This window comes from Pristiophorus japonicus, chromosome 21 (assembly GCF_044704955.1).
Source record: "Pristiophorus japonicus isolate sPriJap1 chromosome 21, sPriJap1.hap1, whole genome shotgun sequence".
NCBI lineage: Eukaryota > Metazoa > Chordata > Chondrichthyes > Pristiophoridae > Pristiophorus > Pristiophorus japonicus.
Window position 1 is genome coordinate 10,869,539 of NC_091997.1, and position 16,199 is coordinate 10,885,737.

Genomic DNA, 16,199 nt, shown 5'->3' on the forward strand with positions numbered 1-16,199 from the left:
TTACAGCACAACAGGTCTATGCCGGTGTTTATGCTCCACATGAGCCTCCTCCCACCTGACTTTATCTCACCCTATCAACATATCTCGAGCACATAATCCAGGCTGACACTTCAGTGCAGTAGTGAGGGGTTGCTGCACTGTCTTTTAAATGAAATGTCCAATGGAACCTTGTCTGCCAGCTCGGGTGGATGTATAAGATCCCATAGCACTATGTGAAGTTGAGCAAAGTTCTTCTGGTGTCCCAGCCAACATTTACCAAAAACTGATTGGTTACTCATTTATTCATTTGCTGTTTGTGCGAGCTTGCTGTGTGTCGATTGGCTGTCATGTTGCCCAGAGCCTGTATGGCGCCAGTATGAGCGTCCCTGAGAAATGCTACTTACCGATGTCACAGACTCCTGCAGGGAGGGCTCAGCTGTGATGTCCATAGAGGTGACCACATGCTCCATGGTTAACTGCTACTACTTCTTTCATATGGTAATAGCAAAGCAAGCCAAAGCTTCCGGTGCAACAGAGTGGATATCTTGTAGGCTGCCTGCAAATTTCCTCTGCGGGCAGTGCTCAGTGGTGTGCTCCGGGGTCTGATTAGGAGCTCCACAGTTGCATGATGGGGATGCTTTAATCTTCTATCTATGGAGAAAGTGACAGCGTTTACCATGACCGGTTCTGAAGTGGCTGATGGGTTGTCCATTGTTTGCGAGGAAGGTTTGATCCTTCATGTTGTACTGTGGGGTCCTCTATAAGGAATCCATTCTGTATGTCGCAGTTCATCCAAGCATTTCACCCTTGGTCATCAAGGCTGAGGGGAGATCGCTGAAGGACTTCAACGACGGTCCAAAATGGCCGCCTAGATTTGAGACAGGTTGGTGGTAGGTTGTTCAAGTTGGCTTAGATCGGCATGTATTTGCTGGTGTAGCGGTTGTATTCTCTGGAGACTGCATATTTGTGACGTAGGTTTACTGCAGAGTGTCGATGCCAATACCCAGTATACCAGAACCCAACACAAGTTGGTAGTTCTCTGACATGTTGTAGGAGCTTTCTGGCAGGGAATCTTGTACATTCAGCACAGAAATCATCTTTCTTTAAAAGGCTGAGTCCTAATTTCTACATCTTTGTCCTCTTCAGTAGACCTAAGATGTGAATAGGTATTCAGAAAGCGGACTTCTTTGCTGATGGTCACTTGTTCAATCAAGATTGTCACCATTGGATCTGAAAACCTTTCGGGTCTTGTTGGAAGTCATTTCACCGGCTGTTGCTCAATCTTGTACGACTAGTTACCCCCACTTTAAAAAAGCAGGCCCTCCCCTTTAATATGCTGCTGGCCTTTTGCTGTCCTGCCAGGTTTCACATCCTCCTAATCGACAGGCTGCCAATCGGGAGCATGTTTCCTGGGCTGTCCCATCCACCTGCTGCTGCTCACGTTTTCTCAGTGAAGCAGCCAATGCAGATCTAACTCTCTGTCTGTGGTGCTTAATTCCATGCTGGCTCCTGGAGGGGTAAGAGCGAGTGACAGTGCATCTTCTGGAGGGTTCTCCTCCTCTGCCTGTGTGATTGGGATGCCTGAGTTGTCTGATGGACCTGGAGAAAGGGGAGAGAAACAACGATTACCATGTATTGGCAAGGGTAAGCACTAGCAGATGAGTGGCAGTGCAACACACCACTAGATTATTCTACTGAGTCTGTGTTGGGTGACAAAGAAAGAAAGACATGGATTTATATAGCGTCTTTCACAACCATCGGATGTCTCAAAGTGCTTTACAGCCAATGAAGTACTGCACTGTTGTAATGTGGAAAATAGAAAGAAAAGTTAAAGAGAAAGAGGAAAGGCAGGGAAGTTGCCCTAACACACTCTTGTGCCTGGTGCTCAGCCTGGCCATTTTTGACGGAGCACGTCCTTTGGCAATAATTTTGATGGCCTCTTTCATTGGAGTCAGTGTCTGTAGAGTGAAGGGACCGCCTGCTGGTCTGGTAATCTCCCTCTTGTGTGTTCTGTAACAATCATGGCAGTGGGTTAATATATGCCCCCTTTAAGAAGTTTCAAGATGTACAAGTTAGTTTAGCATATTGTGAAGATTACAGGAAGAAGCATCAAGGAATGCAATGAGGGAGAATAGTTGTGAGGCCCGTAGCAGGTTTTTGAAGGTGTGAGTGCGAGCAGTAAGGAAGTCGAGTGAAGTGTTCCCAGCTGACGTTAGAGCTGGGAATGGAAGGATTGATACTGCTGAGGCTGAAGTAGGGTTCTGAAGGGCTATGCAGACTATGAAAGGGAGTCTGACCTCGGCAAACTTGATCAGATTATTTTTTTTCCTGCAGTACAGCCAAGTTCTGGGGATTACGCTGCTGCTATTGACATTTTCTGCCACCTCTCTCCACACCTGTTGTCTGATTTGTCTCAAAATCCATTACTCTTCCATTTGGAAGAGGTCCTCTTTGTTGATAAACACTTGTTCCGTCAATATCTTCACCGCTGCATCGGAAAACCTTGGCGTCTTGTTGGAAGTCATTTTGTCTGCTGCTGCACAATCTTGCTGGTCGTTGAGCTCCTTTTGGCATGCTGCTGGCCCTTTAAGAAGTTGCCGCTCTGCCGGGTTTCCCACATCCTAATCAACAATCTACCTATAGGGAGCGTGTTTTTCATCGGCATATCACTGAATTCATTTAAAAATGGCACAGGACCATTACTGACTTCAGATGGGTGCCACATATGCCCCTTCCACAGCTCACTTGATTTATGCTCCAGTTGAAAATCACCCCCACATAGTTTTGTGCCACAGCTGTCAATGCAAATTTCTGTCACATTTATGCTTGTGCATTAAATTTCATATTCAGAAACGGCAACCAATCACAACTGAACAGATAGGGAGTACACTGATTGAAAGTGGTTACATAAACGTCCGATGAAAAACTACCAAACCAATCAACAATGTGCATGCAACAAAAGCTACCGGTAAAAAGGGGAACCAAGGAAATGGCTTCAAACATTTTTGTGCACTAAAGTTTATCTAACAATGTGTTCTGCTGGAGGTCTTTTAGTTCTCTGAGAGACCGAGGACTGGAGTTCCCAGAACGATCACTATTGGCTTTAGAAAGAGTCTTAATAAGGCAGCAGACGACATCCCAAAAGGCACCAATGCCTTCCACTTTTTTTTAATGATTGACAGCAAGATTGGACATTTTTTTAATTTGTTCCGGGTTGTGGGCATCATTGGCAAGGCCAGCATTTATTGCCCATCCTTAATTGCCCTTGAGCAGGTGGTGGTGAGCCACCTTCTTGAACCGCTGCAGTCCGTGTGGTGAAGATACTCCCACAGTGCTGTTAAAAGAGGGTGTTCCAGGATTTTGATCCAGCGACAATGAAGGAACGGCGATATATTTCCAAGTCAGAATGGTGTATAACTTGGAGGGGACCTTGCAGGTGTTGGTGCTCCCATTTACAGTGTAGACCAGGACTTGCTGTTTGTAAGAATCTCCCTTGCACCCTTCTCCAGTGATAGAGAAGCTTCATAGCATGAACAGTCATGAAAACCATTTTAGGAACAGCAATAATAAAGGGAACTTTACTTTATACCTCTAACTATGAAGGAAACATAGAAGAAATTGGTCAGCAAAATATTAATGTTTAAAATTGTGTTTCTAAAACTGTTGGCTAAAACAAAGAATTGTAATTTAGTTCATGTGCTTTAGTTTATGTAATACAGGTTAGTTAAATGTTGCTTTTATATTATATAATTACTTTCCTGAGAAAATGCTTATTTTCTAAAAGCTGGCCTCAATGAAACCAACTTTGTTGAAACCAAAGTAGTTGTTTTAACCACAGCCAGTAGACTCCTGTGCCTACTTGTTAGAAATAAAGATGTCCATAATTATTAATGTACTTAAAATAATTAAAAAGCTGCAGAAACACAACTAAGAATAACTATGGGGACGGTTAAATGCCTAATTTGTTAGTGAAAAGTGGAAGTGTTCTCCTCTGTGCCACATACACAGATATATTTATTGATGTTACTGATCAGTGAAGGGAACAAATGCATTAATTTATCCATCAGCAATGGGTGAGGACACCCTGCGTACTTGGTTTCTAGGAGCCAACATAAAAAAATAATTTTGCTATTGCTCAAATTCTTTTCCAAATCATTTCAATACAACTCTGTATCCCTCCCCCACGCTCACACCCATCAGCAATCACCTCTTTGCAACACCGTAGACAAGTGAATCACTTTGAGCAATGTCACTCGAGAGCTGCTTATGTCGCCTCCAGGCTAGATCCAAGACCACCCATCCTCTGTCATCGAACTACAGTACGCGGACGACACTTCCATCCGTGCACATTCAGAGGCTGAACTCCTCAAGCCATCGTCAACATCTTCACCGAGGTGTACGAAAGCATGGACCTTATACTAAACATCCGTAAGACAAAGGTCCTCTACCAACCTGACCCCGCCACACATCACTGCCCCCGGTCATCAAAATCCACGGCGCGGCCTTGGACAACGTGAACCACTTTCCATACTTCGGGAGCCTACTATCAGCGGGCAAACATTGACAACGAGGTCCAACACCGCTTCCAACGTGCTATTGCAGCCTTCGGTCGTCTGAGGAAGAGTGTGATCGAAGACCAGGCCCTCAAATCTGGCACCAAGCTCATGGTCTATAGGGCAGTAGTGATACCCGCCCTCTTGTATGGCTGAGACGTGGACCATATACAGTATAGACGCCTCAACTCGCTGGAAAAATACCACCAGTGATGTCTCCGCAAGATCCTGCAAATCCCCTGGGAGGACAGGCGCACCAACATCAGTGTCCTCGACCAGGCTAACATCCCCAACATCGAAGCACTGACCACACTCGACCAGCTCTGTTGGGTGAGCCACATTGTCTGCATGCCCGACACAAGACTCCCAAAGCAAGCGCTCTACTCGGAACTCCTACATGGCAAGCGATCCCCAGGTGGGCAGAGGAAACATTTCAAGGACACCCTCAAAGCCTCCTTGATAAAATGCAGCATCTCCACTGACACCAGGGAATCCCTGGCCAAAGGCCGCCCTAAGTGGAGGAAAAGCATTCGAGTCTCGTCACCGAGAGCATGCAGAAAATAAGCGCAGGCAGCGGAAGGAGCGTGCGGCAAACTAGACTCCCCACTCACCCTTTCTTCAACGACAGTCTGTCCTACCTGTGACAGACTGTACTTCCCGTATTAGACTGTACAGTCACCTGAGAACACACTTTGAGTGGAAGCAAGTATTCCTCGATTTCGAGGGACTGTCTATGATGATGATATGTGGTTATTCCACATAACAAGATAAATATAAATCAGATTTACGAAGCATCATTCCATCTAAAGTCACAAGTATTAACAGCATTATAAAAAAGGATAATTCATCATTGTAACAAATTTGTAATTTCTTTAATATGAAACAGTAAGTAGTCACTTGTTTAGCCTTCTATGGGACATTTTCATGAAGATTATTGAAGGATGATACCAGAAATGCGAGGGTATACATATTAGGAACGGATGAACAGGCTGGGTCTTTTTTCTCTTGAAAAAGAAGGCTGAGGGGTGAAAGAGAGAACGTTTCCACTTGTGGGGAAGAGAATAACTAGAGGCCATCAATATAAGATATTATCAAGAAATCCAATAGGGAATTCAGAAGAAAATTCTTTACCTAGAGAATGGTGAGAATGTGGAACTCGCTACCACAGGGAGTGGTTGAGGCGAATAGTATAGCTGCATTTAAGGGGAAGCTAGACAAGCATATGTGGGAGCAGAGAATGGAGGGTCATGCTGTTGGATTTAGATGAGGAAAGGCAGGAGGATGATTGAGTGGAGCATAAACGCCGGCAGGTCTGATTGGGCCGAATGGCCTGTTTCTGTGCCGTATATCCTATGTAATCCTATGTGATGTTTCTGTTCCTGAGCTGGCATTGCACAAAATTGTTGCTCATCAATGTGAAGTTTTCAATTCTTATTGTAAATTTATACCATGGGCAGCCGACAGCAAAAATTTGGTTATCTGCACTACTTTGTCAAATAAATGATCACCACATCAGTCCACACTTCCAATTTTGCATTCGCATTCTAAAAATACGCTCCATAGCTGACCAATATTTACCTGCCTGAATGCACATCCACATTACTCTAACTTTTGTTCAATTGTCATGCAACCCTTGTCATCCAAGATCCTTGAAGTAATCAGCCAACAGATGAATAGAACTCACGACCGCCCCGAGATCCTTGTGTGGATCCCTTAATGGTCTTATTTCATAGAGAAGTGGCAGTGCCTTCTCATTCATGGCACATCCGTAGATCTATTAACTTACTTAACTGTGATTCGTGAGGGAAACAAATTTAAAAAAGGAGGCAGACAAAAAGCAGGAAACTATAGACCAGTTAGTCTAACATCTGTGGTTGGGAAAATGTTGGAGTCCATTATTAAAGAAGCAGTAGCAGGACATTTGGAAAAGCAAAATTCAGTAAGGCAGAGTCGGTGTGGATTTATGAAGGGGAAATCATGTTTGACAAATTTGCTGGAGTTCTTTGAGGATGTAACGAACAGGGTGGATAAAGGGGAACCAGTGGATGTGGTGTATTTGGACTTCCAGAAGGCATTTGACAAGGTGCCACATAAAAGGTTACTGCACAAGATAAAAGTTCATGGGGTTGGGGGTAATATATTAGCATGGATAAGAGGATTGGCTAACTAACAGAGAGTCAGAATAAATAGTTCATTCTCTGGTTGGCAACCAGTAACTAGTGAGGTGCCGCAGGGATCAGTGCTGGGACCCCAACTATTTACAATCTATATTAACGACTTGGAAGAAGGGACTGAGTGTAAGGTAGCCAAGTTTACTGACGATACAAAGATGGGAGGAAAAGCAATGTGTGAGGAGGACACAAAACATCTGCAAAAGGATATAAGTGAGTGGGCAAAAATTTGGCAGATGGAGTATAATGTTGGAAAGTGTGAGGTCATGCACTTTGGCAGAAAAAAAAATCAAAGAGCAAGTTAGTATTTAAATGGAGAAAGATTGCAAAGTGCCACAGTATAGCGGGACCTGGGGGTACTTGTGTTTGAAACACAAAAGGATAGTATGCAGGTACAGCAAGTGATCAGGAAGGTCAATGGTACCTTGGCCTTTATTGCAAAGGGAATGGAGTATAAAAGCATGGAAGTCTTACTACAGCTTTATAAGGTATTGGTGAGGTCACACCTGGAATGCTGCATGCAGTTTTGGTTTCCATACTTTGGAAAGGATATACTTGCTTTGGAGGCAGTTCAAAGAAGGTTCACTAGGTTGATTCTGGGCATGAGGGGGTTGACTTTATGAGGAAAGGTTGTGTAGGTTGGGCCTCTACTCATTGGAATTCAGAAGAATGAGAGGTGCTCTTATCAAAATGTATAAGATTATGAGGGGGCTTGACAAGGTGGATGCAGAGAGAATGTTTCCACTGATGGGGGAGATTAGAACTAGAGGGCATGATCTTAGAATAAGAGGCCGTCCATTTAGAACAGAGATGAGGAGAAATTTCCTCTGTCAGAGGGTTGTAATTCTGTGAAATTGATTGCCTCAGAGAGCTGTGGCAGCTGGGACATTGAATAAATTTAAGACAGAAATAGACAGTTTCTTAAACGATAAGGGATTATGGGGAGCGGGCGGGGAAGTGGAGTTGAGTCCATGATCAGATCAGCCGTGATCTTACTGAATGGTGGAGCAGGCTCGAGGGGCCGTATGGCCTACTACTCCTCCTATTTCTTATGTTATTTTAAATTATTTCTACCATCAGTAAGTAAGGAAACTCCAATTATTTAGGGTCTAGAGACCCAGCTTCAAAATTTATGGTTTAGACTAGTCAGAATTTGCCCCTAAGAATTTGTTAAATTCTAGAATTTCAACTGTGGTGTATGTAGCACACAAATCACTGACTCCACACGGTCTGGTGTAAATCTAACTGCTGTGACCTTCGTCCTTTATTGTTCAGCTCCAGAGTGCCTCTCAGGTGTGGTGGTCAGCCTTATATAGCACCTGTTGCAGGTACAACCAGGGTTTTCCACCACAGCGCCCTCTGTCGTGTGGCATAGTGCTTACATTACATTTAAGGTACTGGGACAATACACACATCATTCCATAACATCACCTTCCCCCCCCACCAGGACGCAGGACAACGATACACACATCATTACATAATATCACACTTGTCCAACGGAAGGCAGGTGGGCATAGACAGTGCGTTAGTATGGTACATATTATCTGGTATATTAACTGGTTATTGACTGGTAACAGATCCTTGATTTCCTTGTTAGCCGTTATCATTAATTGTACTTCATCCATTATTTTACACACATACAATGGCCATTCAGCATTAAAAAAGTAATTCTTATTATAAATTCACTATCTCACATTAACATAGCTCATTTTAGACTCGCTCTGCCTTTCAGAAGTCCTTTGTGGGGACCACCTCTTTGTAAGGCCCTTTTAAGACTCCCGGGTGCATTTCCTTTTTAAGGCGCCATCTTTGATGCAGGAGGATTCCACGAGGCTTCTCCTTGGGCGCCGCCATCTTTGATGCTCTACTGCTCCGACACGATGCCGCCGCCATCTTCTTCTCCGTCGCTCCGGATGCCCTCCGCCGTCGCAGCCTCCGCTCCCCTCCGACTTGCCGCCTCTCCTGCGGCCATCGTGGCCTCTCCAGCGGCCGCACTTGCTGCGGCCTCCGTAGCCCCCGACCTCCAGCTGCTGCCGCAGCCCAACACTAACAGCTCCTCGGCGGGGCTCTTCCGATCCGCCGGCCATCCTGGATCCCTCGCACCCCGTTGGCTCACTTCCCCCCCCCCCCCCCCCCCCCACTAGGCCCCTCTGTGCAGGGCTGCTTGCCTGTGGGGGCTGGGGCTGCAGGATCTCTGTGTGAGGTCTGGGCCTGGGACTTGCCCGTGGGTGGATTGAGGCTGCAGGGTCTCTGTGTGAGGTCCGAGCCTGGGGCTTGCCTGTGGGTGGATTGAGGCTGCAGCTCCAGCTCGGTCGGCGCTGCTCTCTGGGGACCCGGGGCACGGCAGCACCCCGGGGAGCAGCAGCCTGTGGAGTGATGAAGTCTTCCCAGCTCCCACGGACCGTCCCCATCCACCTCCGGCCGAGGAGCGTCGGCCCATCGCCTGCAACGACCCACAAAGGTAAAGAGTGCGTCTCGTCCCCGTGGGATACCTGCACCTCCACTCTGCCAAGAACAGGTATTAGTTCCCTGGTATAGGTACGCAGCTTCACCGTGACCGGGACCAGCTTGGGTCGTGCAGCTGGGTTAATCCACAGTTTATCAAAAGTTCTCCGACTCATCAACGACGGACCCGAGCCCGTGTCCACTTCCATACTCACTGGGACTCCGTTGATTTTTACTTCCCTTATCACTGGGGGCAAATCATCGGTACACGTATACAGTCCAAGCACCTCATCATCTTCTACCTGCTCCTCGCTGAACAGTAGATCATCCCCCATCTCCTCAGCCACATAGTGAGTCTGATTTCTTTTACACATACGCTGAAGGTGGCCTTTAAAATGGCAGGTATTGCACGTGTACTCCGCAAATCTGCACCGGTGAGTCCATGGCTTTCTCCACAGCGCCAGCATGGTGCTGCTTGATTGGCCCCCCTCAGCGGACTCTGAGTTCCAGGATCCCGAGTCCGTGCTCTCTGCCCCGGGCAGAGCCACGTTCTGCAGTTTTGTCCGTGGTGGGCGCTATCCTGTGAACAGTGCCTGCCGGGTTCGAGACTGTGTGGATTATTTGCTTGGTGCTGCAAGTCGAGGTCATAAATGCCCGGCTGATGGCGATGGCCTTTGTCAGAGTGACTGTGGGTTCCGTGGCTAGCAGCTTATGAAGGAGGTCCTCGTGGTCAATCCCCATGATGAAATCGTCCTGCAAAGCCTCGTCAATGTGTGCGCCAACATCACACGGCGCCGTGAGTCTCCTGAGGTCCGCAGCATATTTGGTGACATCCTGGCCCTCGGGTCTGCAGTGACGGTAAAATTTGTATCTGGCCATGAGGATGCTCTCCTTCGGTTTCAACTGGTCACGAATGAGTTCAGTCAGCTCCTCGTATGACTTGTCCCTGGAGCTCCCAGGTGCCAGCAAATCCCTGACGAGAGAGTAAACCTCATCTCCACAACTGGAGAGCAATATCGCCTTACGCTTCTCTCTCATTGCATCCGTGTCCTCCGTCAGGTCGTTTGCTGTGAAGTAGTACTCGAGCCTTTCCGTAAAGGCCTCCCAATCATTGCCCACGGTAAAATCCTTTAGCGAGCCCAGAGTAGCCATGGTTGCATGGAGTTCGTCTGCTTCCTCGTCGCCAATGTGGTGTATGTAGCACATAAATCACTGACTCCACACGGTCTGGTGTAAGTCTAACTGCTGTGACCTTCGTCCTTTATTGTTCAGCTCCAGAGTGCCTCTCAGGTGTGGTGGTCAGCCTTATATAGCACCTGTTGCAGGTACTACCAGGGTTTCCCACCACAGCGCCCTCTGTGGTGTGGCATAGTGCTTACATTACATTTAAGGTACTGGGACGATACACACATCATTACATAACATCACCTTCCCCCCCCCCCCCCACCTGGACGCAGGACAACGATACACACATCATTACATAACATCAACATTATGCAAACAGAGTAGAAAATTAGAACAGAACATCCAATACCTATCGGGCAGAAAATTTATCCACACCTGATCAAATAATGACTGCAGTTCTTAATATTTAACGACTGGCCATTGTAAACGATATTCTGGCAAAACGGACAGGTTTCTAGATTATATTTCTCAGCCAAATATTAGGACACTTTATACAGAGATGTACACTTGGGTAATGTGAGGATCATAAATTGAGGCAAATTTAGTTTACTATTTTCAAAACAATCTGAGCTGTCCAACGTTGTAACAGCCAAGTCGTGTCCGAAGCTGAACTATAGTAGGTAGAGGCGCTGAAATCATGAGAAAATGAATTCCTGATCAGAAGAATGACTTTTGGTCCTTTAATGGTTGAAATACTGAGGCTTCACTGCATAAATCTGTGTTTACATGTGGATTTTTACAGACGAACAGAGACTTTGCCAGAATTGAGTCAGAAAATATCACCATCTTAGAACGACTGGCAACAATAATGACCCCACATCCAGGTGGCCACACCTGGAACAACTATGATATAAAGAGGTAGGGAGATTTCCTTTTACATTGTTCCTGTTATCAATAGATCCAATTAATGGAATTAAGTTGTTGCTGCATTTACATTTAAGTGATTTAAAATCTTTTAGAAGTTAAATCGACAAATGCCAGTTCTTAAGGGAACACCCTATAATAAAATCCCAACAACCCTGTGTATTGCTCACTAAAAGAACTTCACCTTATTTTAAAAGGATGTCAAATATTTCATCAAAAAGAGACATTTCATCTCAGCAGTTTCAATGAATCCAGCTTCATCAGGATTATTTACAATGTTACGTATTTTCCCTTAATCATTCATGCAGCACGATAAGCATCCTTCTTAGGCAGGTCCCTCGGAGTCAAGGATTTCTTGCTTCCACGCTAATATGAGTTCTAAGATGACTGATGAGTCCAATGCGGGATCTACAGTCTCTGTCACAGGTGGGGCAGGTGGTGGTTGAAGGGACGGGTGGGTGGGGGGCATATTCCCTATGCGGCACACTTCTACATAAGTCTGTGCCCCTCCATGCTGCTGTTTTATGGCAGTGATGCTGGCGGTTATTACAAAGACCTTGCTAGACCACTGCAGACCCAGGCATATACCTACGCACTGGAGAGCACCCCTCCCTAAAACATGCATGCCCAGCAAAACTCTTTGCTGTTGGTTGCAAGACGATGCATTTCCGGCTTTGGTAAAATAAAATCCTCCTCACAACCGACATGGGCGAAACATCAGCGCAACATGTGCCGGTTGAAATAGTGATGTGTTGCAGGTCCTGAAATATCATAGAGCCTCTTCCAGTAGTCTACAACCAGGGGCTCGATCTCCAGTGTGTAAACAATTGTATCAGTAACCCTGATGGAGCGGTACATTCTCTTTTAAATACATTTAGTTTGACAGATTTGTACAATGATTTCAAAAAAGTATGCTTTTTTTTCTGAAAGTAAAAATTAAAAAGAATATAATTGGCTCATAAAATCAGGTACATCTATCATCTGTTTTCTATACCCCTACCTTAATGTTTAACCCTGGGGGGAAAGCATTTCCTCTCCGATGATCTTCTAGAAATCATGGTAGACATAGTTGTGAGCACAATCGAAATTCATTTGAGTGTCTTGGTTAATATTTTTGCTGCGTTGCCAAACAGATAACTAAATGATAATTGAAACAGCATTTGTGAGGCCTTGTTTTAAGATGAGCAAAAGCCAGAGAAGTAAGTCTTGCTGGATCTGCTTGGTGTCAATAGACTTGGTAGTATTTCTTTAAAAAAAAATTCTCCCGACAATTTTTCCGCTCCTGAAGACATTGGCTCCTTTCTGGTGTACACTTTCACAGGCATTGGTTGTCCTCTAGTATCTTGCCCATGGGACATTATTCACGCGTAAGCCTTGATAAGAGCTCATTACAGCTGAGTCCAGTTTACCAAATATGCACGCATGTACATATCCAGCATGTGTCACTGGATAATGGTCAGAGTGGGAACCCTAGCAGATTTATGTACCCACCAACTTGAGGTGTTGAGGCCAATTGTTGTGTATTCTTAAGCTCCAAGGAAGTGATGTCACAATGAAGGCCTCTCCTTCAAACAGCAGACAGTACACAAAGGGATTTAGACGGCTGGAAGGCTAAGCCTGACCATCTTCACAGAAAACCCAAATGTAATGGAGAAATTATACTAGTATTCAGAGAGATATCAGACACGAGACTGAGATTTAAGCAACAGCTTGTGAGGATTTGTAATGGACTGTCAAGGTTGCCTGAATGAGCCAGGCGTTTATGTAGAAAGCCTCTTTGTTACTAGAGTTAGTCCTTTTTCCACTGCTAAGCTTCAGATATCAATACGCCTATGACTGGCTGAGGCTTTTGCAGAGTAGCATTTTAGGAACAAGTCCTCCAATAAGAGTGAGGCCCATTCCTGATCCAGGCTAAAATGTTTAGCTCAATGCCAGACTCTGCGGCCAGACAGATGGAAAATCAAGGCCTCAGGATTGAACCACAGGTTTGACCGGGTTCCATTACAGGTTGGAAAGAGTTATTTCTATCTTTCACCCTCTATAAACTTGAACTCATCTAATATTCTGCTTCCCGTATCCTAACTCACACTGTTCTATTCTCCCTTCACCCCTGTGTTCGCTGGCCTACACTGGCTTGAATTTAAACTTTTCATCCTTGTGTTCAAATCCCTCCATGGCCTCACCTCTCGCTATCTCTGCAATCTCCTCCAGCCCTACAACCTTCTGAGAACTTTATGTTGCTCCAATTCTGGCCTCTTGTGCATTTCTGACTTCCTTCGCCCTACCATTGGTGGCCGTGCCTTCAGCTGTCTAGGCCTTAAGCTCTGGAATTCCCTCGCTCCGCCTCTCCACCTCTCTCTTCTCCACCTCTCTCTTCTCCACCTCTCTCTTCTCCACCTCTCTCTTCTCCACCTCTCTCTTCTCCACCTCTCTCTTCTCCACCTCTCTCTTCTCCACCTCTCTCTTCTCCACCTCTCTCTTCTCCACCTCTCTCTTCTCCACCTCTCTCTTCTCCACCTCTCTCTTCTCCACCTCTCTCTTCTCCACCTCTCTCTTCTCCACCTCTCTCTTCTCCACCTCTCTCTTCTCCACCTCTCTCTTCTCCACCTCTCTCTTCTCCACCTCTCTCTTCTCCACCTCTCTCTTCTCCACCTCTCTCTTCTCCACCTCTCTCTTCTCCACCTCTCTCTTCTCCACCTCTCTCTTCTCCACCTCTCTCTTCTCCACCTCTCTCTTCTCCACCTCTCTCTTCTCCACCTCTCTCTTCTCCACCTCTCTCTTCTCCACCTCTCTCTTCTCCACCTCTCTCTTCTCCACCTCTCTCTTCTCCACCTCTCTCTTCTCCACCTCTCTCTTCTCCACCTCTCTCTTCTCCACCAAACCTATCTTTTTGAACAAACTTTTGGACACCTTCCTAATGTTTCCTTTTTTGGCCGATTACACTCCTGTGAAACACCTTGGAACGTTTTACTATGTTAAAGGCGTTTCAAAAATAAAAGTTGCTGATGCTTGTGAGTGAATTTTAGGTTTGAATTGCAACTAACGAGTCTGTCTTAAAGATTGAGAACTGTGTCACTACGGCCCTGTCAACTGCAATAAACCAAACTCTATGTTGTATTTGCCCCTGTATCCAAATCTTATTCGGTAAACATTGAGGTTCTGCTAACTCCTGAGTAACACATCCAATATTGGATTTTGTTACAAAAGCATTGAGAAATGTAAAACCAAAATATTTTTTTAATTAAAGCAAAGAGCAAAATATATATACATGTTTGTTCTATTGACATGAAATGTCTATTCTTGACATAGGTGTAATATATTTGCTTCATGGGTTCTTTGCTTAAGAATTCATAGCGACACATTGTTATTAAGAACTAGTTGGTTTATTAACAAAGGTTTAACAATCACACTACACATTACCAGTTCATCCACTCGGCTCACAACTGCATACCTCATCGCGGATGACCTAGACCCAACCGACTGGGGTTTTATTGAGTCTTGTGAATATCACGTGACTGGCTAAGCCATTCACAATGACCTGTGAGCATAATTGCAGGTGCATACATTACAATAGGAGATACTTTGGTGGTAATACTAGATGGAAGGTTCACATTTATCAGTCAATTTGGGAGATTATAGACTGGTTTCTAGGTAATTTGCATGTAGGAGCTATCTATAATGTGTTGCAAAACAAAAATAGCTCTCCTCCATGAGCTATCAGTTTAATTTGTGCTCAGATAAAAGAAAAGGAGTTATGATTGTAATTTCAAAAACCATCAAAAATAGAACCTATTAATAGGATCCCAACTTAATGTTCCTTAAATGGAAAAAAAAAGTCATTCATTTATTGTGAGTCTGAATAAGATATATTGCTTTTCAGTATGTTATGATGGTGGATGGAAGCAATTGCCTTGACATTGAGATTACCTTCATGAGACTCCTCCCTGTGTTTTAGAACTGCCAGGTGTTAGCCAAATATTTTTATAATACTTATACTTAGGTATTTTAAAATCGTGGTTTTGAAAAGATATGTTTTTCACAAGTGTACAATTGTTTATAAGTTTCAACTTAAAAATCTGCAAAATGACATTGCTATATGATCATTAGCAAGTGTGAGATGGAAACTGAACACTGTCTAGTTGAGGAAAAATGTTCCAGGCTGTTCCTCTGCTGCTCAAAAAGTGTCTTATGAATTTAGAGATTAGAACTCTTGATCAGTTGCCCCTTTTCAATATTCCTTAAGTGTATAATTAAAATACCCAACAGATAACTACATAAGGGGAGCTATTTATTTCAGTGTTTTAATTGTTAACTGAAGGATTGATTTCTTCTAGCTTGAGTACACCTAAATACGTTACCAAGATGCCAAAAATTACACCAAATAAGGGTGTAGTAAATCAGAATATGGGTCGCACAAGGGACCAGAAGCTGAAGGTAAGACCTGCCTATTGTAAATTGAAACAGAATTTTGACGGTGCAAAGATACAAGTTATACCTGAATAGTCACAGAACTATTGTGGCACTAAATGCAATACCTATCTAAATATTAGATCGCATGCTAGGTGTTGCAGTGGATATTTAATGCAGACTTTTTCGCTAATAAAGGAAAATATAACATAATATCATAATCATGTGTTCCTCCTGCATTTGCCTGTGATTTCTGTCATAGCTTGTTCCTACCTCACCCCCCACACCGAGGACAAGGGGAACCCTATCGTGCTTCTGGGAGGGAGGGGATTTTTCAGTTTGTAGCTGTTGATGATTCTGCTATTCCCATTTATACCTCTTCTAGACCCAACTTTTCCTTTATTTGTCCCATTACCATCTCCTTTTGCCTCGCACCATCATCCCTTTTGTATTTTAATCTCGCCTGCCTTCCACCCTATCACAGACCTTCCCTTTTGTTCTTTTCTCCTCTTCCCCCTTTCCCTGCCCCTACACTTGCTTCAAATCTGTTATGTCTCTAACTTTTTTCAGTTCTGACGAAGGGTCATCGACCTGA

General features: G+C 44.6%; 1 protein-coding gene across 1 annotated transcript in view; it reads left to right on the top strand.

Annotated features, from left to right (window-relative positions):
* LOC139233600 (uncharacterized) overlaps positions 1-16,199 on the top strand; it is a 99,653-nt gene that overhangs the window by 64,352 nt on the left and 19,102 nt on the right. The window contains exons 7-8 of the mRNA XM_070864004.1: positions 11,076-11,191; positions 15,532-15,631. Coding sequence (XP_070720105.1) covers positions 11,076-11,191; positions 15,532-15,631 — 216 coding nt within the window. The remainder of the gene's footprint in view (positions 1-11,075; positions 11,192-15,531; positions 15,632-16,199) is intronic.